The 27231-nt window shown below is 36.3% G+C and overlaps 1 protein-coding gene across 1 annotated transcript; it reads left to right on the plus strand.

The window, feature by feature from the left end:
* Positions 1-2260: 2260 nt before the first annotated feature.
* On the plus strand, positions 2261-26494 carry LOC136842548 (juvenile hormone esterase-like). The gene is given in 13 exon segments (XM_067109984.1): positions 2261-2399; positions 2994-3198; positions 11850-12002; positions 12159-12213; positions 12216-12305; positions 12464-12649; positions 12926-13134; positions 18016-18166; positions 18799-18977; positions 19212-19365; positions 21573-21705; positions 22065-22179; positions 23404-26494. Coding segments are annotated over 12 exon segments (1773 nt in total). The 5' UTR covers positions 2261-2399; positions 2994-3006; the 3' UTR covers positions 23560-26494.
* The last annotated feature ends 737 nt before the right edge of the window (positions 26495-27231 follow it).

Below are 27231 nucleotides of genomic sequence, written 5' to 3' on the forward strand. Positions count from 1 at the left end.
AGGACAAGGGGAGCTCTTCTCTAAAAATTTGCTACTTGCTGTTGTTAATTGTCATCTATGTGCGTCATAATAGCATGCATTCTGTAAACGGTGACCAACCAAGCTGACTTACAAAAAAATTGTTTCTCTGTTACCATTAAATTTTATATTCCAAAAATACCTTACACTTCACTAATCACATATCCACATACTGAATATTCAGTTAAACATCAATGAATTCTGTTGTTTTTAATAATAATATTCATAATAAATACCATCATTTTTGTTAGTTATACTTAAGTACTATTTTTGCAAAACATGATGTCACACTGTTCCGAAGCCTTCAGAATCAAACCACGTTTAACACATCGTGATTCAGCCGTATGTCACTGTCAATCGCAGTCGAAATGGCATGCTTTATCTATCTCGTGTTTGTTGCAGAGAATTCAAAATGCAATGCCTACAACACCAGTAAGCAATTGAGTGATTTAATACTGTTAAGAATTCTCACTAATCACAGAGCAATCTCACGCCCTTTACAAATGTACCAAGTATGCATAATAATATCCTCTTCCTTATCCTTTTCCTTACATACAACCAAATTGCTGTTTTCTGTTCCGTTAGCTGGCAAGATTTCACCGTGAAAGGTAACTTTCATTACACACACACACACACACACACACACACACACACACACACACACACACACATATATATATATATATATATATATATATATTTATTATAAATATATGTATGTATATATATATATATACATGTGTATACATAAATGTATATATATACAGATAGAATGATGGATGGATAGACAGATATATGTATAAGTACATACATATATATATATATATATATATATATATATATATATATATATATATATATATTATATATGAGCTTTTCAGTCGAGAAACACGCCAAGTGCCATTTTAAAATATAATAAATTAAATAAAAAATACTTTAACCCAGGATGGCGCTTGGCATATTTCTCGACTGATAACCTCACACACACACACACACACACATATATATATATATATATATATATATATATATATATATATATATATATATATATATATATATGTATATATATATATATATATATATATATATATATATATATATATATATATATATATATATATATATATATATATATATATATATATATATATATAAAATGTTCGATCACAATCCTGTTATATGATGCATTTAACATCTTCTAGATGGACGAGTAAGGAATCTAATGTCAGAATAAATGAAGATAAACATCCGGTTAAAACTGGCCCAGTGAATAATACTTATCCTGTGCACCACAGTGGAGTTTCACAGAGAATTATTAACTAGTTTCACAGCAGCATAATAACAACATTTAGTCTCCAGAAGCCTCTTCAGTTTTGTTTTGTTTTTTTAAGTGCAGCTACCAAAGGAAATTAAATTCACTTCAAGTCTAGATCAATATAATTTTGACAATATTCTTCACAAGAAAACTAAAGATTATCGACAATTAATGATACTATCCTTAGCTTTTCCTTGGTTAATCTAGCACCAGTGTTAACCAAGGACAGTTGTTTATCTTATGATTAACCTCATACTTAATTATATCTTCTATGTATTAAGTGGTTTTATACTCCGTCAGTCTTAGCTATGTATATTAAAACCGTGTTCTTCATTGTGGTTTTTTTCTCGCTGTGTCCAGTTTCCTCGGGAAAACCCTGGAATTCCTTCGAAAGATCATCAAGCCAAGTCCGTATAAAGACAGTGCAGTAAATTCTTGTCACAAACATAATTATACTTTAAAATATGAGATTGACGAGATAACAGTCGAGCCCGGTGCAAAAAGCGTGGTGAATAATAAATACGTAGAGTTGAATTTTGGGTCGGCAGTGGTGCCAAATTGAGACCATTTCGCTTTTTTAGAATCCATCAGTAAGGAATTGCTCTTTAACTACGGATTTTTCTTACTGCGCCAGTAACATAAAGTTGTGATTATTTTTCATTTGCATTGATTGCTGGTAACCGATTTTCTTTATAAATGAAAATTAATGACTGGCATTTGCCTTACTTGTGATCGGAGAAAGCTCAATGCCAACGCTAAATTTCTCTTTTCACGGCCCATTAATTCATAACAGCTAATATCCTTACTTCATCTTTCCTGATTTCTGATACCTAATCATTTACAAATGACTCTTCAAATGAAGGTATTAATGAATCTCGCGTCTACAAAGCAGTAGCTGGCAGGATAGTGGTGAGAGGCATCAAGCTTTCTTGCACGAGTGTTGCTTATCGTTACGCCGCCCACCCAACAGCTAGAATTTTCGATGACAGCGAAGGGCTCAGTCCGCCGTATTGACAGTGTGTCAGTGCTTGGATGTTATCATAGCTAAGTGTTGCTGCTTTAGGTGAGAAACTCTTGCTGTAATAATGGTCCCTTTTATCTTGAAATACAGAAAACACACGTGACCTACGTTAAATACCATCTTTCGTCTGCCTTTTGATCTAACCCATTATCGTCGTTTTCAGCTGTCCTGAAACAGACCCTTCCCATTTATTTACACAAAAGTTCCGTTATTTGAACTGTCTTCCTTTTTGTTGCTTAGAACCCTTCCTTCTATTTACATTTTCTCTCTTCTCGTAGACACGTTCCCTTTTCTCTTATCTCCTCATGTACAGTTGTGTGAAACTATCTTTCCATCCTCAGTCAAGACCACTGGTGAACTGGCTATAATTTTTTTTTTTTTCCGAAACGTTGCAGTCTACTCAAGTTAAGGTTACAAAGTAGTTTTAGTTTCCTTTGTTGCTAATGACGAATACAACACTTTGTTTAAATATGCCAGGGTTGTCTTGATATTAATATGAAATGCGGAGGTTCATTTTTTTATTATTCCATAAAAGTGGAATCGAAACTTTTACAGATTTATATATATGCACCCATTTAGCATGCATTATCCATCTCACATGCATATATTCTTAAACCAAAACACATTTTTTCTTAGATGAAACGTAAAAATGGGAGTCATTGGATTTCTGCTAGTGCTCATGGCTACAATACTTCTGTCAGAGGGAGATAACAGTGTGATCGTGTCAACTCGACTAGGGAAGATATCTGGTTTCAAGGAGCAATCCACGGAAGGAAACCCATTTTATTCTTTCCATTCCGTGCCTTATGCACAGCCACCGACTGGAAGTCTCCGACTAAAGGTGAGTTCGTTTGTTTGATTTAAAAGAATTTAGCAGAAATAATTTTACCTTATCCTTCTTGATACATTTAAGCCTGATTCCGAAAAACTCCAAAACTAGTAACACAGGTTCTTAGCAAATGTTTTTACACATTGTGATACAACAGCGAAGCTTGATGGAGATACAGAGCACCTCAAACTATTTGCGACCGCATCACAAAAGTTTCCATCTTGATCAGCATCTAAGGAACTGAACTTTGTCCTAGCTTTTATCATACTTGGCGAGTGAGTTTCAAAAGATCGTCTTTTAAGATCACATCGAAGTTTGTTATTGTTCAACTTTAGTGCACAAGATTATTACCATACTACTTAAGTTCTGTTAGGTCCCTTTCATTATCACTTTCCTCATCAACTCTTGCAACTTTGAGAGTTTCGAGTTTCTGCCAATTAAAAAATTTTCTTAATGACAGAAAATTGTATAATAATTAGGTATCAAATAGATATCCTTAACAAATGATAAGCCGCTTGGAAGAAGCTGGGTACACCAAGGATTCACATGTGTGTTTAGAGCACTGACCCATGTTAAGGAAGCATTGTAACCTAGGAAAGAAAGTCAGCAAACAATATTGTTTTCAGTTATGCTACCCAATAAATTATGAACACTTCAAGATGACAAAAGAATTTCTACTTCATTAGCCAAGTGTGCACTAGTCACGCGCTATAAATTCACTCACAAATATTGGGCATCTTGTGGCTGAAAGTGGAAGCCCATATACAGCAACTTTTAGAAGAGAAAAGATCTGATGAAAGTAAAGCCATTGGCGGTTCCATATATGATTAATGTATAGGATCCCATAATGGTAATTTTTGGAAGAGAGAGATGGATCCTGCCTGCGGTTATTTGACCTAAGAAATGTTCTGACGCGTCAGCTTTGCCAAAAGTGGTCTTCCGGTGAGTAGACATCAAATAACTGCAAAACTTTACGTGCTCTGTACAGTTGTGGGTTTAGAGTAAATTTTGGAAGAGAAAAGGTAATGTTACAACAGTGGCATCCCTAGAGCTGAATATTAAAATGGGAAGCAGAGATTCAAGGCTGGAAAACTCAAAAAAAAAAAGCTACACACAATTAAAATGTAATTACCATGTAATGTTATGCTTACTCATGGAATTCACATCTGAAAATAATTGAATTACAAAGGAGTTAATAAATACATTGCCAATTTATCGAGTAATATATTAGATAAAAAAAACCTGAATGTAACAGTCAAAATGGTTGATTTCATCAATAAACTTTCTTATTCTACATATAGCATCCTAGAACTACTCAAAAATTTAAGTGACCCAAGAAATGTGTTGGTGGCATCGTATCTGATAAGGGGCGACTCTGTTGGATGCATGTGAAACTACAACAGTTTTTGTTTGCTATCACTGAGAACTCATGCATAGTCAATTTGTAAAATAAAACGCTTTTCCAGAAATTATTTGATCCAAGAAGCAGTCTGACAGTCTCAGAGTTTATGAAAACGAGCACTTGGTACTTGATTCAGGTAGGAGTATCAAATATTTCCACACAATAAACGAAGTTAATTAAAAACTTTGGAAAACTTTAAAGAAACCTCCAAGCATAAGATAAAAATGCTTTCATCAAGCTGTGTTGCATCCACTTGCGGAATTCAGCTCTGAGAATAATAATATTACAAATAAATTCATCGAAAAGCTCATGCTTGTGATCATATGCTGCTTACAATGCAATATAACTATGAGAATATGACCTAATGATTAGATTAAGAGATCATGATTTTCTCCTATCACTCTTTTCCACTTAAGTTTTGAAAGATTAACTGTCTCATGTCACCCTCTACCAACGCAGTTTCAACAGTTTTAATACTGCCCCAGATAATTAAAAAAATTTCTCCCTTTCAAAAGAACTGAATTTATAATTAGTACTCTTGGAATGTGGAAAAAACTTTTATTAATATATTTTCAGCCACATAATCTACATAATATCATTTCAAAGAAAAGCAAGCGACCTTAGGCGAGGAGTTGAGGAATTCCACGGTGTCCACTGATGTCATTAAAATGTCACCGTTGATGACAAAATATGGAATCACCGCATTACTTTGTTGTTTATAGGGGACAATAATATCTACAAAAAAGAAAACTGTTCATCTAGAACAAAGGTTCTCAATCTTTTTTTAGTGATGACACCCTAACTACTGTAATCATTACCGTGGCACCCCTTCTTCACCATCCCACCATATCGCATGAATTAACTTCTTATTTAATGAAAATAAAATTATTATCCATGCTATATACATACATACATACATACATACATACATATATATATATATATATATATATATATATATATATATATATATATATATATATATATAATATATATATATATATATATATATATATATATATATATATATATATATATATATATATATATATATGTGTGTGTGTGTGTGTGTGTGTGTGTGTGTGTGTGTGTGTTAATATATTAGAGTAGACACACTGATAATAATCATATGAAAACTTCTGCAAACTTTTTTGTTCTTACAAATGTTCATTGAGATGATCTAGCCAAGACAAAATTCATGACAATCTTACGGCACTTCTAGGCATTGCCTGTGGCACCCCAGGATGCCACGACACCCCGTTTGAGAATCACTGATCTAGAATTTCACTATAGGAAGAGACCTACTGGCCTCAGATCTGAAGAAAGTGACACTCCTGGTGCCTGATGGTGGTATCGCTACACCTCAAGTAGGGAGCCAAGGTCCGACATTGGAAAACATAAGAGAAATTTATACAAAAGATCGAAATGTAATTACAAATTATTATCATATTTAACTCCGAGTCAAATTAACGAAGTTAAAATGAGATTATTGTTATCTGTGTATAAAAGTTGAAATTTTATCCTTGCCCAAAAGTTGTCTTTTGTACGCAGAAACTCACTTTGAACAATATTTTATGGAATCTGGTTATGGTGGTGTATCAGTTAGCCAAAATTAGTACGCATTTCTGAAGAAGCACAATAATAGAATAAAGCTGGTCGGTGAACTAAAGTAATATTCGTTCTCTAATAATTTAGAATTTTAATAGTTATTATAAGCAGCGATTTGTTATATTCACAGTGAGCTTATAATGTCATTTTTTAGTATGATGGAATAACATTTCATCAGGATTAGCAATTATTTCAGAAGTAATAGAATTATGAAGTAAAATGTGCTTGACCTAGTCATTATTTACTTCTCCAAGATATCTCGCTTTTTTTTCCTTGATAACGAACAGGCTCTCAGACAAGGATGTCTTTTAATTTACAATGAACTCCTGTATTATTTTCCTTCATTTGCGCGCCATATTTGCTGAATCTACAACTCCCCTAAGTCTTATGCTTGTATCACATCATTAACAATTCTGCTATGAAAGGAATACAGGAACTTTCCTGGGGCCAAAATGGAAAACCCACCACATTTTGAAACTGGCAGCACCCTACGTACAGGAAAGATTTGAGGTTTTTATATGAAGGAATGGACCCTAAGAAGTAAATTCAAGGGGGATGTGGTCATCTACGCTTTTCCAAATCGTGTAATACTTGTCCCGGTAAATATGCTGAAATGGTGTGAAACTTCAGTCGACTTTCACATTCACATAATTATAACATTTTTTTGCATCCTAAACTGCTATAATTTACATTTAACAATTATAAATAATTTCTCTGCTTAATTGTTTAAATATGTCAGTGGCACCTCCAAAAGTTGAGAAAACGGCACACTTAGGGATAATATTGTACAACTGTAAAATATGTGGTACAGTATTAACTTTACCCTTCAGTGTTTCTTGCTCTTTTGTGTGTGTGTGTGTGTGTTTTGAGAACTTGAAGAATCAATTTGATGACATAAAAATACGAATTAATTTGTGAGGTAGTAGATCTTTGTGAACAGAAAAAATGCTGCCATCGCAATTGAATACCATTGAGGCAGGCGCCAATTTTATCATTGCTAAGAATAAGGTTGAATTACTGTAGGTTGAAATATGAAGACAGTGGCCTGGAAGACATCCTCATACAATTGCAGGTGTATGGTAGCAACACAGCAAGTAATCTGCTGAAAGGCAAATCATACAACCGTGGAGTCAGAGCCCACAAACTTGTAATGAAGGCTCTGTCTAGACTGAGATGGCAGGTACTCAGCAAGTGGGCACAGGACAGTGTGGTGGTAGATTATGATGTAGACTTCATCAATAGCAAGCTCGTGGAGTGTCAAAATGCAGTATCAGACAATGACTCTAAAAACCTTACGGCAGCTTTTTCTGAGCTTAGTGAAGACCTGAAGAATGTGCAGAGCACACTGCAAAGATTCTGCAATGTTGGAAGAGCAAATTCACAGACCATCTCATTCTGGGATGATTACATTGAAATGGTCAACATCCTCTTGCAGTTCATTAGAGCAGAACGTGAGAGCAACTGGGTTGCATCTTGCTGCAGTTGTAGAGATCCTGCCACTATTTTTCGCCTTTGATCGCACCAATTACACCCACTGGGTATCTATGTGCATCAGTGACGCGAAGCTATTGCCAGAGTGTGCCCCTGAAGTTCATGAGCAATTTTTGCAAGGAAATAATGCAATCGCCCGGTCCAGAAATAAATTCAGTAAAATTTGGACAGACATGGCACTGGAGCAAACAGTAAATTATGACAGCAAAGTGAAAGGAGGCATAGTGGGATTAACCATGAAATCAGGAGCCTTGTCTAGGTAGTTCATTACCACACAGGAACGTAGAGCTATTACTACCTCCACGAAGTTAATGTGTGATATGGTAGACTTGGAGCATTTACAGGAAAAATACAAGGAAGTCGTGCTACGTCGCATGCAGCAAGATAAATCAGATGTAAACAAGATTGTTAATTCAATCACTGAATCCATGGCAGACCTGTTTGACATGAACGCTGAACTGGGTCCACTCACGAATATTGCAACTGTCATTGTTCTACCTGCAGAGGCATCCACTAAACTTCTTTCTGCCAACAAAATTGGAATGAAAGCCACGACACAGTTTCTTGAAGAGAGACTAACTCTGGGTACTACCGGATTCTTTGAACCACTGCCAAAGCTCAACATCAAGAAATTTGCATCTCTGAACAAGAGGTACAAATCAAATTCTAGCAGTAAGAAGAGAGTAGCTATCGATGCAGACGGAACTATTTAGTCCTCTGGTTGTAGCAGTGTAAACCAGAGAGATTGATCTCAAACAGGTGTTCACACATGAGCTTTCTACAGTTCCATATGCCCTACCTAATTCTGATGGAAGCCTCAATAAATTGCTAAAAGCAAGCTATTGCCTGAGTTAGAAAAAGAAGCAGAATCAGTGTCTAATTTGCCAGCTTCCAACATGTCCACAAATTGGATCATTGATGGTATGGCCGGCCTTCAGATGATCAGGAAAGGAGGTACAACATGCTTTGGGAAACTTACAGGATTGCCCTTTAGAACAGTATGCCAGCCTCTACAAACACATGAAAGTTGCAACAGAGCTGTTGATGTCTTTGATCAATATGACTTCAGAGATTCAATAAAAGTTTTTGAGCATGCACACAGACAATCTGTGCAAGGCAATGAAATCAAAATCCATTGTCCTAGAACACACATTCCAATGCAATGGAGTAAGTTCATTGGAAAACACAGAAATAAAGAACATCTTGTGGAATTCTTGTCAGAATCGTGGTGCCAAATGGGTGAAACATTCCTTGGCCCTAATCAAGAAATGTTCATTGCAGGTGGTTTCAGGGATGGTCTCGTCACTCACAAGATTACTTCAGATGGAGCCGTAGACCAGGAAGATCTATTTTCATCGCATGAAGAAACAGACACACAGCTCTTACTACATGTTGCACACGCATCACAGGAATGTCCTTGTGTAGTGGTGTAGTCTTCAGACACTGATGTTACAGTTCTCTGCATACATTTTTGTCACAAGTTGGAAGTACCATAAGAGCTTAGGTTTAACACGGGGTAAAAGATAAGGCACGATTCATACCAGCACACTCCATAGCAGGAACCTAGGTGATCAAATATGCAAAATGTTGCTTGCAGCATACACACTAACTGGGTGTGATTCAACCAGCAGTCTGGTAAGAGTTGGCAAACTAAAGCCACGGAAACTTGTCAGGAAGGATCCACAAAAGTTCAGAAACCTCACCAACTTTGGTACTACGATGGAGATATCTCAGACACAGCTGAAAACTGTGGAGCTTCTGATAACTCTTCTCTGTGAGCCTACTAATACTGTAGGTGATGTGGATGGTGTGAGATATAACCTCTTCTGTCTTAAACAGGGCTGGAATGAATCTCTTCCACCAACTTCTGATTGTCTTTTGCAACACACAAATGTGCAAATTATCAGACCCTAATCTAGAAGCATACTCCAGAATCCCAACCTGATATTCCTTTCCCAATTGCAAATGGCTGTCATCATGACTAAGATGGGCAGCTCACTCCCACACTCATGACACAATTACCTGCTTCTGAATCAATCCTGGAACTTACATCATGTGGGTACAAAAAAAAAAAAAGCAAAATGTCAGCATAACTGTAGTTGCTCCAGGCAAAGCATGGCATGTACAGAGGCCTGCGTGTGTACTGGAGGCGAGGATTGCCTGAATCCTCGTACAGTCACCAATGCAGACCCAGATGCGTCTGATATCACAGATGACTCACACTTGGACATGTGATTATATGAAAAAGTTATGATGTTAGCAAAGCTTTACCTATGGTTGTTCTGTGTGAAATAAGCTGTACATCTTACTATTCTGGAACTATTAGAGAAAATTAATATATCTTCTGTGGATGTTAAATGTGTTAGAGAAAGCCAGGCACACAGATATTGTCATGTTATGCCTCAAGGGGACCTATGGAGCCTGTTTTGCCTGTCTCTTCCTAAATGTTACATGTAGGCATAATGTACATGTGAGTTCTGTTTTGGTGAATATATTAAGCTGAGGTTATCAAGTAACGATATGCGCATATGTCAACACAGGCTGCAGATTAAACATTAATTCAACTTGAATACTTCGTACTACACGTATATTGTAACCTGAATGTAAATCTTCATATCTGTTTGACCGATAACGTTGATATGCCAAAAGTGCCACTCACTCAGTGTGAAAATCTAGAGATAACCACAAATCATGAGTCACAATATAATTTGATACTTGCCTCTATCAACCAGTTATTAGACAATACATTAACTATATGGTCAGTGAACTTACAGTATGTTTTAATTTTTGAGGAGTCTATTTGTTTTGATTTGTATTTTGCTAACACTGTAAGATAAGGGCAGTACAGTGCCCCTTTTTATTTTATTTGTACATTTATTTATTTTTGGTTTATTTAATATATTACATTTTTACTATCAGTGAGTAACACAGATCTGTTAGTACAGACAGTAAATCAGTCATTGTTTTCTGTTGTGACTCCGAAAACCTTTATACTGTTTGCCTGATGATGCTGAGATATAGGAAGGGATATTTGCTCAAAGTAAAATGTCAAGGTATTTATAAATGATAAATGATGAATGATTTAATAACATCACTTGGTATGTATCTGCGTCAGCTCGTAATTTTAAAATGCAATATTCTAAATCTTTTGATCAAACAAGATAATAGAATATAACATTACGTTATATGAGCATATATCATATATAAGTTTGTATTTTGCTAATATTTTGGAATGTAAGCAGTAAGATATATTCAGATTTTGTATAATGTATAAGTTTTCTTATTAATTAATAAAAATGTGTCTATTTGTCAATACATGCCATGATCTGCATACTAGACTATATTTTTGCATGCCTTTGCAAACCTCTAAATTTGTTCGCCTAATGAGGTCGACATGTGAACAGGGTACTTGCTAAAAGTAAAATACAAAGGGTAATTATAAATGATAAATCATAAGAGTACAATTTGATATCTGTTTGTATGAATTAGTTATCTGAATATGTGGTAACGTGATCAACCATTAGGTTAAAGAAGTGCGTTCTCAAAACCTTCAACTCCCCATATGTACATGGGTAAAACACTATAGTAAAATCTTGATCAAACATTTTATCATTTTTGCACATACACAAAATCATGTTTTTCGAAAGAGGTACAAAAGTCTGGCTTTGTCATCCTTGCTGCTACCTTAGAAGCCTACATATACCCTAAATAAGTTACCAAAGGGCACATCTACCATCCAAAAAGCCCCAAGACTGCTTAGGCCATTACCTCAAAATTTGGTTACAGGTTAACAGTCGCTGTCTTTCAAGATATTATCAAACTTGGTCTTTCCCCGAGCAGTCATATTTTATGCATTTTCAATGAAACTGAAAAATGTTATGCTTCATTAAAATGAAATGTGTTTAAATGCTTTGTTTTCAGCATCACTGAATGATGTTAGATATGATTTCATTATTCTCAGAATTATACATCGAATTTCTTTCCCTATTTCTGTGCACTTCAAGACAAAAAATTCATTACTGGATATTCTTAGGTCATATTCTATTACTTGCTTTTAAGGTTGGATAAGATACAGTACTACTTTGTTCTCTGGATGTGAAAATATGTTTTAATCGTGTTTTTATTTCTAATATGTGTTAACAATTAATAATCGTCATTTCAGGACCCTGTCCCTGTCAAAAGTTGGAGTGGTGTAAAGAATGGATCGGTAGTTCCTGAAACTTGTTCACAAATATCATTCATTGAAGCTACAGTGAGGACGATAGTTTATGATGGAAATGAAGATTGCTTATATTTAAGCATATTTACCAGCAAGGTCAGTTTTGAAAAACTGAGGTACAAAATAAGATTAGTGTATGAAATAACATTAATTTTGAAGGAACAATATCATGGACTCGACAAAAGAAAAACTTTTGATTGTTATAACTTCTGTGCAAATGGTTTCATTGTGATGCCTTTACCTTCCCTCCAGCCAAATGAAGAAGACGCTGCCTTACCAGTGATGGTTTTTATTCACGGCGGAGCCTTTTTTCTGGAGGCATCAATTGGTATGCACCATACGTTCTCATGAACGAAGGCGTTGTGTTCGTTATCATTCAGTACAGGCTTGGAATTCTTGGTGGGTATTTGTTTTTCTGTTGTAGAAAAAATTTCCACATCATATGTGAGCGTAATGACCTTTTACAGCCATTCCCTTAAGTGTCTTTGGGAAAATATTACTAATATCCTTTAAAAAAAATTGCGATAATCTGAGCATAACATAATGTGTCCACACAGGTTTTCTGTCCACCGAAGATGACGTCATCCCAGGGAACTTTGGTGTGAAGGACCAAGTGTTAGCCCTGCAATGGATACAAGAGAATATTCATTACTTTGGTGGTGATAAAACTCGTGTCACTATATTTGGAGACAGCGCTGGTGGAGCCTCTGTCCATTTTCATGTTCTTTCGCCTTATTCCAAAGGTATGATAAAACTAACTGAAATCATTAAAAAAAATTCTTGATGAAGACAAACTATGGTTCTATGGCATGTTTATAATTAAGAACATTATTTTGTTTCATGTTTGACTCTAGATAAGTAATTTCTGACAAAAATTAATATAAATGATTTCATCTTAACTTATCAAGAAATCAGTCAGTTTACAAGTGGATTTCTCCTCTCATGCTAGTTGAGGATTTGGAATTCCAGTGTTACTGACAGACCTTTTCATTACTGTCAGACTTTCTTTCCTCTCACAGGGCTGTTTTCTGGAGGAATTATGCAGTCTGGAACATTACTTAACCCGTGGGCAATGGGTGGTGCGTTTAGGGAAGTAGCAATGCACACGGGAAAACGCTTCGATTGTCAAGGTTTCAGTGTACCCAGTGAGCAGGCCAGCAAATCTCTTCTTTCTTGTCTTCAAAGGATTGATGTTGTTAATCTTACTCTTAGTCTTCAGGATCATATTGTACGTATTAATGTTATAAGTGAATTTGATCCAAGTAAGTCGATAGTATATGAGTCCACATTAGTCAGAATTGTTTTTAACATAAAATTTAGCATTTGGAACAACAATATTGCATGATTTTTGTAACAAAACAAGACATTAAATGAACCAGTACTATTAGCTAAGCGCATCCTTCAACCTAGAATAATCACTGCAATTTCACCTGAGGAGAAGCCTAGTGAGGCTCAAAACTGTAGTGATTATTCTATATTAATAGATGCCTTAAGAACCGGTTCATTATTATAAATTTCTTGCATGTATAGATTGTACTTCATCCACATATCAGATCATGACAAAGGGGTGCATCCATTGAAAAACCAGTTAAAAACAATCGTAATCTACTACAATATAGCTTGCCAGGAAAAACCCATAAGCATTACAAAAATAATTACACTCACACAAAACAGCAACTCAAGGTCTTCAGTTACTTCATCCTGATTTCTTCTCCAGTTATGGGGAATATTATTGCCAATAGTGCACTGAGAACCTTTTCAGAATATATGCTTAGGAAGTGATTCTACGACACTATGGGGAAATCTACAATACCACAGAAATAAAGATACAATCGGACACCTTTAGCATAACTATGTATAATAGTACTCAGAATTTTAGGCATGGACCTAAGGTCAGAGCAACCTTAAATCCCACAGGCTGTCCTAATTTCTCTATGAAAGCCTCTAATTATCATACAGACATTCTCAAATTATATGTTGCTTTCTACAGATAGATCGGAACTGGTGAATAAGAACACAGCATCCAGTAATATGTAGAAGCATCAGTCGTGAAGACTGAATAACTCATTTTTTCATATAAAACATTCTTTTTTATCAATGTGTGAAAAGTTAAATGAGTCTTTATCTTCTGCAAGAGCGCCATGCTCTGACCAGTTTCTTGACTGTGAGGAGTGATGAAGCCCAGGGGTTAGAGTTCTTCTGGCAAAGGCCCATCTGCCCCATTTGTCAGATGGCTTTTTTAGAAATGAGTAGTTTCTCAGGTGGCAGGTAGCGGAACTTGGAGTGGACCAGGGGACCTTTGTTATGGTATGATGGAAGATACAGTTTTTCATGGGTGCCCTGGATGTTTGACGAAGTTATGGCTGAAAGACGTCAGAGAACTCCTGCAAGAGGTGGCGTACGTTGGTGATTCCTACCTAAGAGATGGGCACCTGTTTAGGCCCCAAAGAGAACTGTGTTGTTTGGAAAGTAGTCAAGTCTATAAGGCAGTAGTGGATCACGTTCACAAGCAGCCTGTAGTGCCCAAGAAAGTCGGCACTAAGCAGGGCATTTGGACATCAGTGGCAATAAATTCCCATCCATATTTTGTTTACATTTAGTGCAAGATGAGGCTTCAGTGGCTATAGATTGCCCTACAAGCTGCAGCCAGGTATTGGACAGCCACTGGAGGTTGATTTCTGACACTGGCACTATCAGCCTTAAGGTGCCCATGTCACCAGGAACTTCTTGCATGAGGTGCTGAAGGTGACTTAAAATCTGGTGGAGTAGGACCATGGACGTGTCTTAGCAATCACTGTTACTTCTTTGGGTGGCCATTCTAGATGAAGCTTGAGACAGTTTTCTTGCTTTGTTTCAAATCTATGGTGATAGCTGCACAGCACAGGCAGCTGGGGCATCCCTTTCACCACACCTTATACAGACATCTTTATAAGCTTGTCCTTCGTCATTTTGTGGTGGTCATCACTGGTCTCATAGGTGGCTGGGGTTGTGTACTGCAACGCTATGGAGGCACCAGTAATCTGCCTGCCACTTTTAAAAGGTACACTGTGGGTATATCTTTGCTGGTAAGAATGTTGGCACAGATGTTAAAATGTAAGTAGACAGTGCAGCCAAATCTCACTAGTGACGTCGACCTGTGGTTTGCCATCTGCATCAAACTCTGTGTTCCCCAGTGGCATGCCAAGGAGATCAAGGAACTGTCTGGCATGGGTGAGTGGTGAAAAGGAAAATTCTCTGATGAAAAACTGGTTGAGTTCTTTTCAGGCAATCTTTTCCCCCGTGTGTCCAGCCAGCAAACAATGCCGTGGAATTGAGTGTCGAGGATTACCTCAAGGACATAGTCTGTCTCATGGACATAGTCTGCTTCTTTGTTGAACTAGAGATATTGGAGGTGGAACAGTAACTCTGCTCTCCAGGCCCAGACAGGTGGCTCAGTTGTCGAGAAAGGGAGCAGATAGAAACTTAGAGTGTTTAAGTTTGTGCTTTTGTGTGATTACATCTCATATATGCTTCAGGCATTGCATGATTATTTCTCATCGGTAGATTCAGCCATATTAAGTCTGTTAGTCACCAGGGTTTGGTTCAAGAACTGAGTTTTACATCTGCCATGCTGCAGAAATAATCTTTTTGGCACTCTCAGGGGAGAACTAGACAGGAATATTGTGCTCAGTATTTGGTTTTACTGGCCATGTTTCAGTTTGGGAGGGACACAAAGTTGTCGGGCAGCAATGGAAGGGGGTTTATTGTTTGTTATCAACTACCTACATATCTCTTCCCTTACACTGAGGAAGAGAGAGGCTGAGAGAGTCATGCATCTAGTCACAAGGATGTAAGCACCAAGCCTTGCTGCCAAAGCTAGGTTTAACCACCAGATTCAGCAGTCAATCACGGAGCAACTTCCACTCACCTGGGTAACACCTGACAGTGGGTGCCTTACAACCAACTGACCTACCTGTATTGATCGCGAGGATAAATCAGTTGACTCCAGGACACGTTTGCATCTTAACCTTAGTAGGCCATTAGTCAATCAGAAGTGGTGTTTGTGATCAATAACCTACTATTGTGCTCTGATTACAAACATTTTACCAAGCTATTTATGTTATGCAGAACACTCAATGATGACTCAGAGATGTGCACATCAAACAATTGTCTCTGCTTACAAGCAAAAAAAGAAATAATCTCATCTGTCGGTCAAGAAAATCTATATATATAGATATATATATATTTATAAGTCTACTAATAAATATATATATAAATATATATATATTTATATATATATCTGTATATATATATTATATATATATATATATATATATATATATATATATATATATATATATATATATATATATATATATATATATACATATACACAATGTATGTGTGTGTGTTAGGTAAAGTCCACAATGAAATTCCTGTTACAGAACATAGTATATTAAAAATATAAATGTATAGAGGTTATAACTTTCGTCCATCTGCTGTGGACTTTATCACTAAAATGGAGTACATATACAACTCAAGAAACAAAATAAAGCAGGAAACTATAAATGCACACAAACATTACAGAAAATAAAACTATTTAATCAGGTTGTTGGGCCCTTGTCAATTCTAAAATTCTACGAGGTCTTCATGGCGGAAAAAACCTGGAGTCTTCCGCTAAAGAGCCAACAAGGTGATTTTGTTCCAAATTATGACTTTGATTTAGGAAGAATTCAGCTGACTAGGTATATTTCTATAATTACGAATACCAGCACATCTACAAATTTCTTCACTTATATTACTATTTTCAACAAGGCCCAACTTTCCATCAAAGGTATTATTTAACGAAATGAGGGCTCCTTCAATACATCATCTGGTGGACCATTTATACACAACTTGACCATTTTTACAATTTATATTCTATGATCCTTTTCCCAGGCGTGTCTAGTTATAGAGCTGTAATTATTCCCAATTTACATGCTGAAATATGTTCATTTTTCCGTTTACCAAACGAACGACCACTTTCACCGATAAAGCAAGAATCACAATCTAAGCAACAACAGCATAAACACCAATATCTTCGGACGATTTTACAGGGTTGCTTTTATGATTTTTCTTCCAACTGTGTTAGGGTACTGGAATACAATATTGTACCCATGTTTTTCAATATTTAATTTTTGAGGAGTATCTTTAACCTCCTTGTTGAAAGGGAGTGATATTTATATATATATATATATATATATATATATATATATATATATATATATATATATATATAACATATATATGTATGTATATATGTATATATATATATACTGTATATATATATATATATATATATATATATATATAATATAAAATATAAAATAATATACAAACAAACTTCTAAGGCACAAAGCTTTTACTGCTAAGCAACAGTTGTGTAGTGCTCACTATTTCTATCTTTTTACGGCTTTTTCCCTTTAGAGTGTTAATCCTGGCAAGAATACTTTCTTGACCAAAAGAACAGTAGCCACGTAGAAAGGTGCGTGTGTATGTACTTTTGTTAAAAACTGCGAGATATTTCCTTTCAAACATGAAGATTTTTTATGTTTTTTGATTCTTCTTTACTCCCTTTCATTTTTATTCAGATCTTTTGGTTAAAAGTGTCCATTATTCAACTAGTATTTCATGACATAAAAAGATTAAAACCAACTAAACCATAAACTTGGCAGGCATTAATACTTTGTAATGCAGAATCTACCTGAGAAACCAAGTGGTAGATGTAGATCTTTGATCTCAGTGAAATGTTTCTTTTTTAAAATCCTAATATAATCAGAAATTTGAAATATCTTGAGAGGCTATATTCCAAAACTACCTTCCTTAACCTTAATATAACTTTCGAATTAAGGATACCGTATGAGAGGCAATTACGTCACTTAAATTTAGTTTCCGTCTCTGGGTAGCTTTACATGCAGGTATTTCAACAATGCTTGTTATGCCTCACCACTGGATGTCTACTAAAATACACTTATTCGAATATGATTGAAATAATACTATATTAAGCTCTTTAATTCCACAGGAAAAGAAGATATGGTATATTTAAACTGCATTATTTCAATTACTATGCACCACCTTATTTTTCGTTCAGCACTGGAACTTCAATCCTGTCCTACTAGGTCCAAGAGTGGACGGAGATTATTTACCAGCAGAACCAGAAGTCCTGGTGAAAGAAGGCCGGTACAACAAAGTAAACCTCATGTCAGGTGTTACTTCCCACGAAGGAGGACTCTTTGTCTTTCGTGAGTACACAAATTAAAATTTAGAAAATCAGTTTTGTGGTATTTGTTGTTTTCACAGATCATCATGGCTTTATTAGTTTAAAACTACATCCCACGATTTGCACAATGCTCTAGTTTTATTATGTATTTTACATCTAGATAGCCACCTTTTGGAATCTTAATTTGATGAGATAATTTTCCTTTAACAGTTGTCCTTAGTAATCATGGCAACTAACTTTCAACCGGTATTATCTGAACAATTCAAAAAATTAATTTATCCTAGACCAAGCTAATATTGCTGAGCACCAAACCCAACGGCTAAACTAAAGTAATGTCTAAAACCAATCTATTCCTCGTCATGAACACATTTCCTAAGGGAAGTTACACGAAGCCAGGTGTGATTTTTTTATAAAATTGTAATTATAATCCAACTGACTCCTAGGAACTGTATACCTAAACCACCGCTGATAACTAGTGAGTGCTACCCTTGGATTTTTATAAGTCCAAAAGAGTTTCTTTTCTTGTAAATTACTTTTGTCGAAACTTATCGGTATTACTTCAAAATTCCAAATGCGACAAAATATAATTCAAATAAACCTAAAACCTATGTATAACAATACACTTAGAATTAACACACATCTTTTTCTTTCCAGCATTATTTTCGAATGAGGCTCTCAGACAAGACCTCTTGAATAACTTCAAGGAGATGGGACCAGCCTCACTAGATATCCGTGATGGAGATGCATCACCAACACAGTTAGCTCAGCGGATTTTTGATCATTATGTCGGTGGGGTAAAAGTCAGTCCTGAAGACGCTGATAATCTTTGTGAAGTAAGTGGAATGGTTTGTGCTTTTCCTGTTGCATACCCTTGAAGAAATAGGATTAATATTTCTTCGTGGAAATAGGATTAATATTCCTTAGAAATGTTGCCACACACAGTACTTGGTCTCTCACATTTTAGCCTACAGATATTTGAATGATCATGTTACGATGGCTCAACTGTTATTAACGTATTCAAAGGATGAGGCTAGATCTTTAATTAGCTTTGGTATTTCATTTTACAGATGTATGGTGACTGGCAGTTCGTATTAGGACATGATTTGGTTGCCAAGTTCCACACCAAAACTTCCCCTGAAGTTCCCATTTATCTGTATCAGTTAAACCACAGAGGACAGCGATCCATCGGTGATTACTACAGTGCAGGTCTTGGTGAGAAATGTAAGTGTAGATACTGGAATCAATGTAGCCATTATGTGTATACATTATGGAATAAGCTAAACGCCATGAACTTGGATGACAAGCTCACAAAAACCGAATACCTACATGAGATGACAAGCTCTCATAAACTGAATACCTACATGGGATGACAAGCTCTCAAAAACTGAATACCTACATGAGATGACAAGCTCTCAAAAACTGAATACCTACATCGGATGACAAGCTCTCAAAAACTGAATACCTACATGGGATGATAAGCTCTAAAAAACTGAATACCTACATGGGATGACAAGCTCTCAAAAACTGAATACCTACATCGGATGACAAGCTCTCAAAAACTGAATAACTACATGGGAAAGACGAACACCAACAGTAAAGGAAAGGGGGATGAAGGAGAAATCGAATTAATGTTTAGTTAATATCAAATCTATGAATGAATAGCTAGTAAACTAGTTAATGATTAAATAAATAAGCCCATAAACAAAAATAGACCTCAGCGGAACTTCAAACAAGATCATTCAACTCGTGAATCAAACGTGTATCAAAATGTCATCCTATCCAATAACATATGTGATCACAATATAAGACTTGGTAAAGAAATCGTTTTTCCCTAATGTCTTGAAAAAAAGTCTTCAATTGTACAACTGGGTATCATATTAAGGTCGATATGTAATTAAGTAATAGAATGCACATTAACGTAATAATATCCTACAGGCAGATGAATGAACTATTAAATCAAACAATTTATCGGTTAAAGTAGGTGTTTACTGCTAAACGTAGAGAAACCTTTGCTGTGCTGTAATTAATGCAGTGGACCTTACGACTAACAGGATAACTGATTTGTGCTTCATCATTCATAGAACAGAGGAGAAAAAAATGGGAGTTATTTCAGAAATCGACTGACCAGTCCCCGGCAAACACTAATCAAATCATTAGTCAACTTTATTAAAGCCTCTGAAATAGATTCTGACTCTGGGAAGCTCGGAGCCCCTTTCCAGTCATATTTATGAAAAGCTCTTCCGTGTTTTCATTTAAACACTGTTCTCACGTCTTGGGAGACTTTTTATATACCTTTATAATCGAATCCTTCTTCTTCTAAGATCCGTTCCTAGAAGGGTCACTGATTTTAATGAGCCTCCTCCATCTCTTTTTTCTCTGGAACGGCTAATTTCATACTTAGTTTTGGCAGATGTTTTAGTACAGATGCCCTTCCTGACTCTATCCCTCCCTATTTGTCTAGGTTTGGCAATGGCATGGAGTAGGGCTGGCATAGTTAGGTTCATGGTAAGTCGAATTAAGGCCTTGTGATTATATTACTATAAACATCCTGAATTTGTTGGAACCACCAATCCACAGAAAAGTTTCTTGAGTCTTGCAAATTTGGTCTATTTCATGCAAAAGATTATATACAAGTTAAATATACTATTGGAAATATAACCGAGGACCCAACCCTTCCTTCCAGCCTGGATTCACTTCACCTTTGTAACTTCACTGCCTACTGTTTGGTCTGTGCATGTTAGTTTGGATATTGCTCTCAAGAGCTTCATGCCAACTCCACATTCGCGATTAACGCAGCACATGCCAGACTCAGAAGCTCAGAGACTGTGAGCAGTCTGATCAGTTCTTCCATATATATTTTACATATAAGAATATCATTATCACAATTTGATGTAGCTGGAATATTCTAGACCCAATATTTAGCTTCGGGCGATGAACAAATGACTATATCTTCAAATCATGAGTTCTACCATAGATTCTGTACCTTGCACTCTAACAGTCTTGGGTAATTGGTGCGTTATTTAGGCCCGCTTTCCTGTCATTTGCTACTTCCAACTTTCTTTTCAGAGTAATGCTGAACAAAATCATTCTAGGTGAAAAGATACATTCACCCAGCTTTGCTTAGTCTTTTCCCTGTTCTTTGCTTTTTACTTTACAATTTCAAATATTTGATATACTTCTCCATGCCACAGCTTCTTTTTCCTTCAATGGCAGACTGGTTCTCTTATGCTGAACAGATTCACATTTATTTATTTATATTTTCATTCATATGTGCCCATAAGTTTTTGCCTTGGCTGTTACTATCATAAGAAGACATGTTTAACCACAAGTAATTGGAATCGAATGGTACAGTTCCCCATAAAATCTGTTTCAATGAAGCAAATGCCATTAATTTCATAAATTTCACTTAGCATTGAACACCTTTTCAGGGGTTTGTCATGCTGATGATTTATTCTACCTTTTTACTGGTGATAAGACTTACTGGAAGCCTCTTGAGAGAGAAGAAGATCTGAGATTAAGAAAAATTATCACAAAACTTTGGTATAACTTTGCTGTAACAGGGTAAGTATCAGCTAGTATTTCCCACCTGTGTATGACTGATCCTTGACATGAAGATGATACTGATGACAGTGCTATAGTCTGCAGTAAAGCCAGATTTTGAGGCTATCATTTCTCTGAAACTATATCAAAACCATCAGAATCACTGTACGTTTTCGTTGTGATTATATTATTATAAACATCCTGAATTTGTTGAAACCATCAATCCAGAGAAAAGTTTCTTGACTCTTGCAAATTGGTCCAATTCACACAAAAGATTAGATGCAAGTTAAATATACTATTAGAAATATAACTCAAGGTCAGTATAAAAACTGTGATAAAAAAAAGTGCTTATGCAATACTATATTCATTTTTCGTTGCAGAAACCCAACACCAGATAATTCACTGGGGTTCACTTGGAAACCTGCTAGTGAAGATTACTTTCTCCATCTGTCTCTTGTGCCATCACCCGTCATGGAAGAGGATAAGAGACAGGAGGTAATCAATAAATGCTGTAGCTCTCCGTGACATCAAGCACCATAGGCAGTCGTATTTGTATATCTTTCCTGAGACTAGGTTTGGTATCGAAAACCCTTACTCCAATTTACAAAATCTAGCGTAATATTCTTTCAGCTTTTCTTTACAACATGATTTCTTGACTCGAGTAATTTAGCACAGGACAAGAACTCTTCTAATTGTGTTCTTTCATCTTCTCATTTAAATATAAAAATCATTCTCTCAGCAGGTTCCACATTTTGGCTCTGTTACCAGTACACATTACCAAAGGGTATGACCAACTAACAAACACAGAATGAGATATTATTAGTATAAACAGCGTAATTACAAATGAAATTAAAGAATCTTACAAGTTATAGAAAATTATATACCATCTTGTTAACTTCCATTTATATATATAATAATATAAAAAGTGGCTTTTGAGGGGTGAGGTGATGAGATGTTTGGTCTCTACAACTTTCTGTAGTGCTTCAGTGCCTGAGAATCCTCAGACAGAATCTAGATAAGAATGCAGGCAAACATGAAACCTTCTCGTTTTGTAGACTTCATAGTAAGAGAGAGCATAAAATGTTGTCTCTCAGATATAAATAACCGGGCGGGGTTGCCTTAAAGTATCTAAACCACACAGGGCAGGCATTCTGAAAGGTCTCCCTTGACCAAATGAATTTCAAACAGACAGGTGGTTGTCTGTTCTAGCAGTAAGAGATTTTTTCAAAAGTTTCAAAAGAACTTTTCAAAATACACATAAGTGGACAGCAAATCAACAATGACACGTGACAGCAACACTTTGTGACCAATGGGCCGATGCGCTTAAGGAGAGCAATGTCTTAATTGACAAGGTTAAAAATGACACTTAGACTAAAGCAGCGATCATAGGCGGACATGTGTATGACCTAAAAACAGTACCAGAATATTGCTTTTCAACCAAATCAGTGCGAGGTGGAAGCTAATTTAAAAATTGTAAGAGGAATTACAGAAAACTAACAATGGGTTAGTTGTTTGCAGTTTCAAGTTACCTAAGGGTTTTTATATTTCTTGAATCTTAAAGAGCTGCTATATAGTCAGTCTAAAGTTATTCATTCTAACAAAATTCTGTGTGCATTGCGCAGCGGTCTGGTTAGACTGCCTAATTATTTGAAAACCAACTTTAATTTTTGTTTGTATGTATCTGTTGCAATATTATTATCAGAATATTCTTTTTCACAGGTACGAAAGTTCCTAGAAAGTCTGCCAACAAAACTCAACTACATCTTGCACCCAGATTCTGTTTCAGTAGAGCAGCTTCTAACGTTGACGGAAGAAAACACTGGAGCGGAAAATATCAACAGTCCCAGGAAATATCTCAGAAAAAATGAGCTGTAGCGATCAAGAAGTGTTCATGTAACAGTTGAAAATGCAGGGAACCAACTTTTATAAGAGTAAAGCTAAAGGCATATGAAGTACTTCAATTTTCTTTTGCTCTGTGATGAGGAATGTTCCATGTGCACCTCCCTTGCTAAGAAAGTAAAATGAAAGAAATAACGGAAGTTGATTTACCGTAATTCTTTTCACAACCTTTCTTTCAATACTTGTCGAGAATTCTGCCGTTTCCGGTAATGAAATAGTATGTTTACAAAACAGTGAAAAATACCTTTACTGTAGTGTGTGTGAAAATAACCCTTCATCTACTACTTTAGAAATATAAAATATTCAGCAGCATTCACTGGATATACGAGTATATTATACTAAAAATACGTGCAGCATACACGCCTGTCCTTGAACAAGCTTCAATTCTCTTCACTAACACCACAGCCCCCACAAACCTGTCAACAAAGGCTTCTGTTCAGGGCACTTTCTCCGAAGACATTCAATTTACATTTTTACACAGTTAATTAAAGCTAAAATTTGTCTTCTATGTTTCTCTTCCTTTATTTCCCTAAACAATGTTTTCGTCTGAGTTTGACTGTCAACAATTCTTACTTTTAAGATAGCCTACTCAGCAAAGCTTTTTCCCATATGTACTGATAATGTAGCATGGGTCAGAATGGGTTCCCTGCTGGAATTCCACATTTGTCACTCTGATTCCAGGGTATTCTTTGAATCTCTTTAAAACAAAAGTACTGAAAGATATTAAGTCTCGAGTTGGTGTGCAAAAGTGGGTCATTCCTCAGCACCATAGAGCAAGCCAAGTAACACAAAACATTAAAATGTTCTTTGTTTTTGTAATGAACACACTGATGAACTAAACTCTTTTCGATATGGATGTAATTACCTTAATCCATATGTAACATGTATTTGTCACTGTATAACATATTCTCCCCTCCCATGTATATAACACTGTATGTTGATAGGTGGCAACTGTATTCTTGCCTCACACATATGTTGATAAGTGGCAACTGTATTCTTGCCTCACACGTATATTGATAAGTGGCAACTGTGTTCTTGCCTAACACATATATTGATAAGTGGCTTCTTGCCTAACAAGTATGCTGATAAGTGGCAACTGTATTCTTGCCTTACACGTACATTGATAAGTGACAACTGTACTCTTGCCTAACACATACTGATAAGTGCAACTGTATTCTTGCCTAACACATATATTGATAAGTGGCAACTGTACTCTTACCTAACACGTATATTGATAAGTGGCAACTGTATTCTTGCCTAACACATATACTGATAAATGGCAACTGTATTCTTGTCTAACACGTATATTGATAAGTGGCAACTGTATTCTTGCCTCACACGTATACTGATCACGGGCAAAAAAGTGATGACATCACAAAAGGGGTAGTAAAGCCCAGCCGCAAGAAACAGATATGGAGGTCAGGGGATACAAAGGAAGTGGTAAGGCATAGGGCTAGGGCTTTACTCGGCAACCTGATAAATTATGATGAAAGCGAAAAGTATAAGTAGGAGTTTTTTCTCAATCAGTATAGAAAGCGTAGGGCTAGGGCTTTACTCGGCAACCTGATAAATTACGATGAAAGTGAAAAGTATAAGTAGGAGTTTTTTCTCAATCAGTATAGAAAGCGAGTGCCACTATAATACATACAATGCTAACCATACCTGAAGAAATAGACACTGGCACTTCTTCAAACAATACAATTTAAAGACATAGCAAATATATCCACTCAGAAGCGTGCGATCATAAACACAACACTTCTTTGTGGGTAACATTTTTTTGTTTTTGTTTTTGGGTTTTTTTTTCTTCTTTTCTTCTTTGTAGTCGAGAATAATATGGGCGGCCTCATTCCGACTGTTGCTGTTGCGGAGACTAGAGTAATGATCAACAAAAATCTGGGCTGGGTCAGTGTTGGGTGGTACTGGAATCAGGCGCTCGGGCATAATTTTCACATCATCAGCAGTAGTTCATCCAAACCGAAGCCTATACAATGTGCCTATTATAATGGCACTAGCTTTCTATACTGATTGAGAAAAGACTCCCACTTCTACTTCTCGCTTTCGTCATAATTTATCAGGTTGCGGAGTAAAACCCTGCAATCTACACCTTCCTTTGTATCCCTTGACCTCCATATTTGTCTCCTGTGGCTGGGCTTTAAGCTCGTGATTTCAGTCCTTTTTTGCAATGTGGTAACAAAGGAATGGGGGTTATTTAGATTTTAGATATAGTTTTCTTAGACCTATGTGGCTTCTCCGTGATTATGGTCAGCTCAGCTCGTTTGCTGCATAATTATACAAATTATTAGACGAAAAGCTTCGACGATTTCTTCGGGGGAAGCCCACGTTCTTGAAGGTAAACGGATCCAACAGGAATCTGTTCAGGAGCTGAACACAGCTTCAAGGATCCTGGAGTCATTACGACGTCTTCAAAAATACGTTTTAATCCTATGGGCGTTTCTCCTGGAGGTGGGAGAATTATGGGTGGAATGATTCTGAAGACAGATTCTGGATTTGTCCAGAGAAATGCAACCCTTACTAGCCCGAAATTTTCAACATTAAGTGAACCAATGGTATATAATAAAGGTCGCAGATTTTTGGCTGAGCTTTGTTATTTTCGTTTCGAAATGAACTCAGCAGGTAGTTTTGGAACAATAGCAGGCATTACTGGTGATGGTTCGGGAGATGAAAACTGATGAACAGAGGGAGCAAAGAATAGCTGCTGGAAAAGCAAAGATGCACAAAGGAGGGCCACGGAAATTGATGAACACTAATGTTTCATGATAAAATAAAATGTGTTGAGGTTGAGCACTATTAACAAAATGTTTATAGATTGTAAGGACATTGTTTTTATAAAAGAAATGTTCAGGTAAGAAATCCTTTTCAAATTCAAATATAACTTGCTTGACCTTTAGAATTTATGAAGCGATTAATTAACCTTATGTGGTACCTATGAACCACCTGCATTATGAGGATCACAGTAAATACTACTCCAGTTGTACACCTTCAATATTAATTACATCAGAACTATTAACAAGAAACTAGCAGATGCTAGTGATAGTGAGGATCTGCCAGTGTATATATACATACATACATATATATATATATATATATATATATATATATATATATATATATATATATATATATATATATATATATATATATATATATATATTGTAAAGATTAGCGCCAAAATACGCTATGAAAGCGCCCGCCTGTCTGCTTTGCTCGGCCGATAGATAGGCCTCTGTCTATTTTGAACCTGTGAGAGATAGTGAATTCTGGTTCGGGTTAGTTTCAACCAGTGGAAGTCAGGGTTATAAGAGACGCTCAAAAGATTTAATTCTCGCCTCGGGCAGTAAACTGGCTTGCGCCGTTCTCTTTGGTACAGGAGAGTGACCCAGGCAGGACATCAGCTGTTTTCTTTGATACAGGAGCGTGACCCGGTCAGGACATCGCCCCCCCCTGTCCAGAAGCAATAAAAGGTCAGGGCGAGAGAAGCTCGCTCTTACACACAGTCGCTAGTTTAAGCCAAGAGGTCACGAGCGCAGACCTCTCCCCCCGCCCTTCTTTCCCTCGTCGCCACGTGGAAGTTAACTGCCCTTTGCTCTGTACCCCCATCCACGTGGCCATCAAAGATTGCAAGTGGGG

The sequence above is a fragment of the Macrobrachium rosenbergii genome, chromosome 10 (assembly GCF_040412425.1).
Source record: "Macrobrachium rosenbergii isolate ZJJX-2024 chromosome 10, ASM4041242v1, whole genome shotgun sequence".
Taxonomy (NCBI): Eukaryota; Metazoa; Arthropoda; class Malacostraca; order Decapoda; family Palaemonidae; genus Macrobrachium; species Macrobrachium rosenbergii.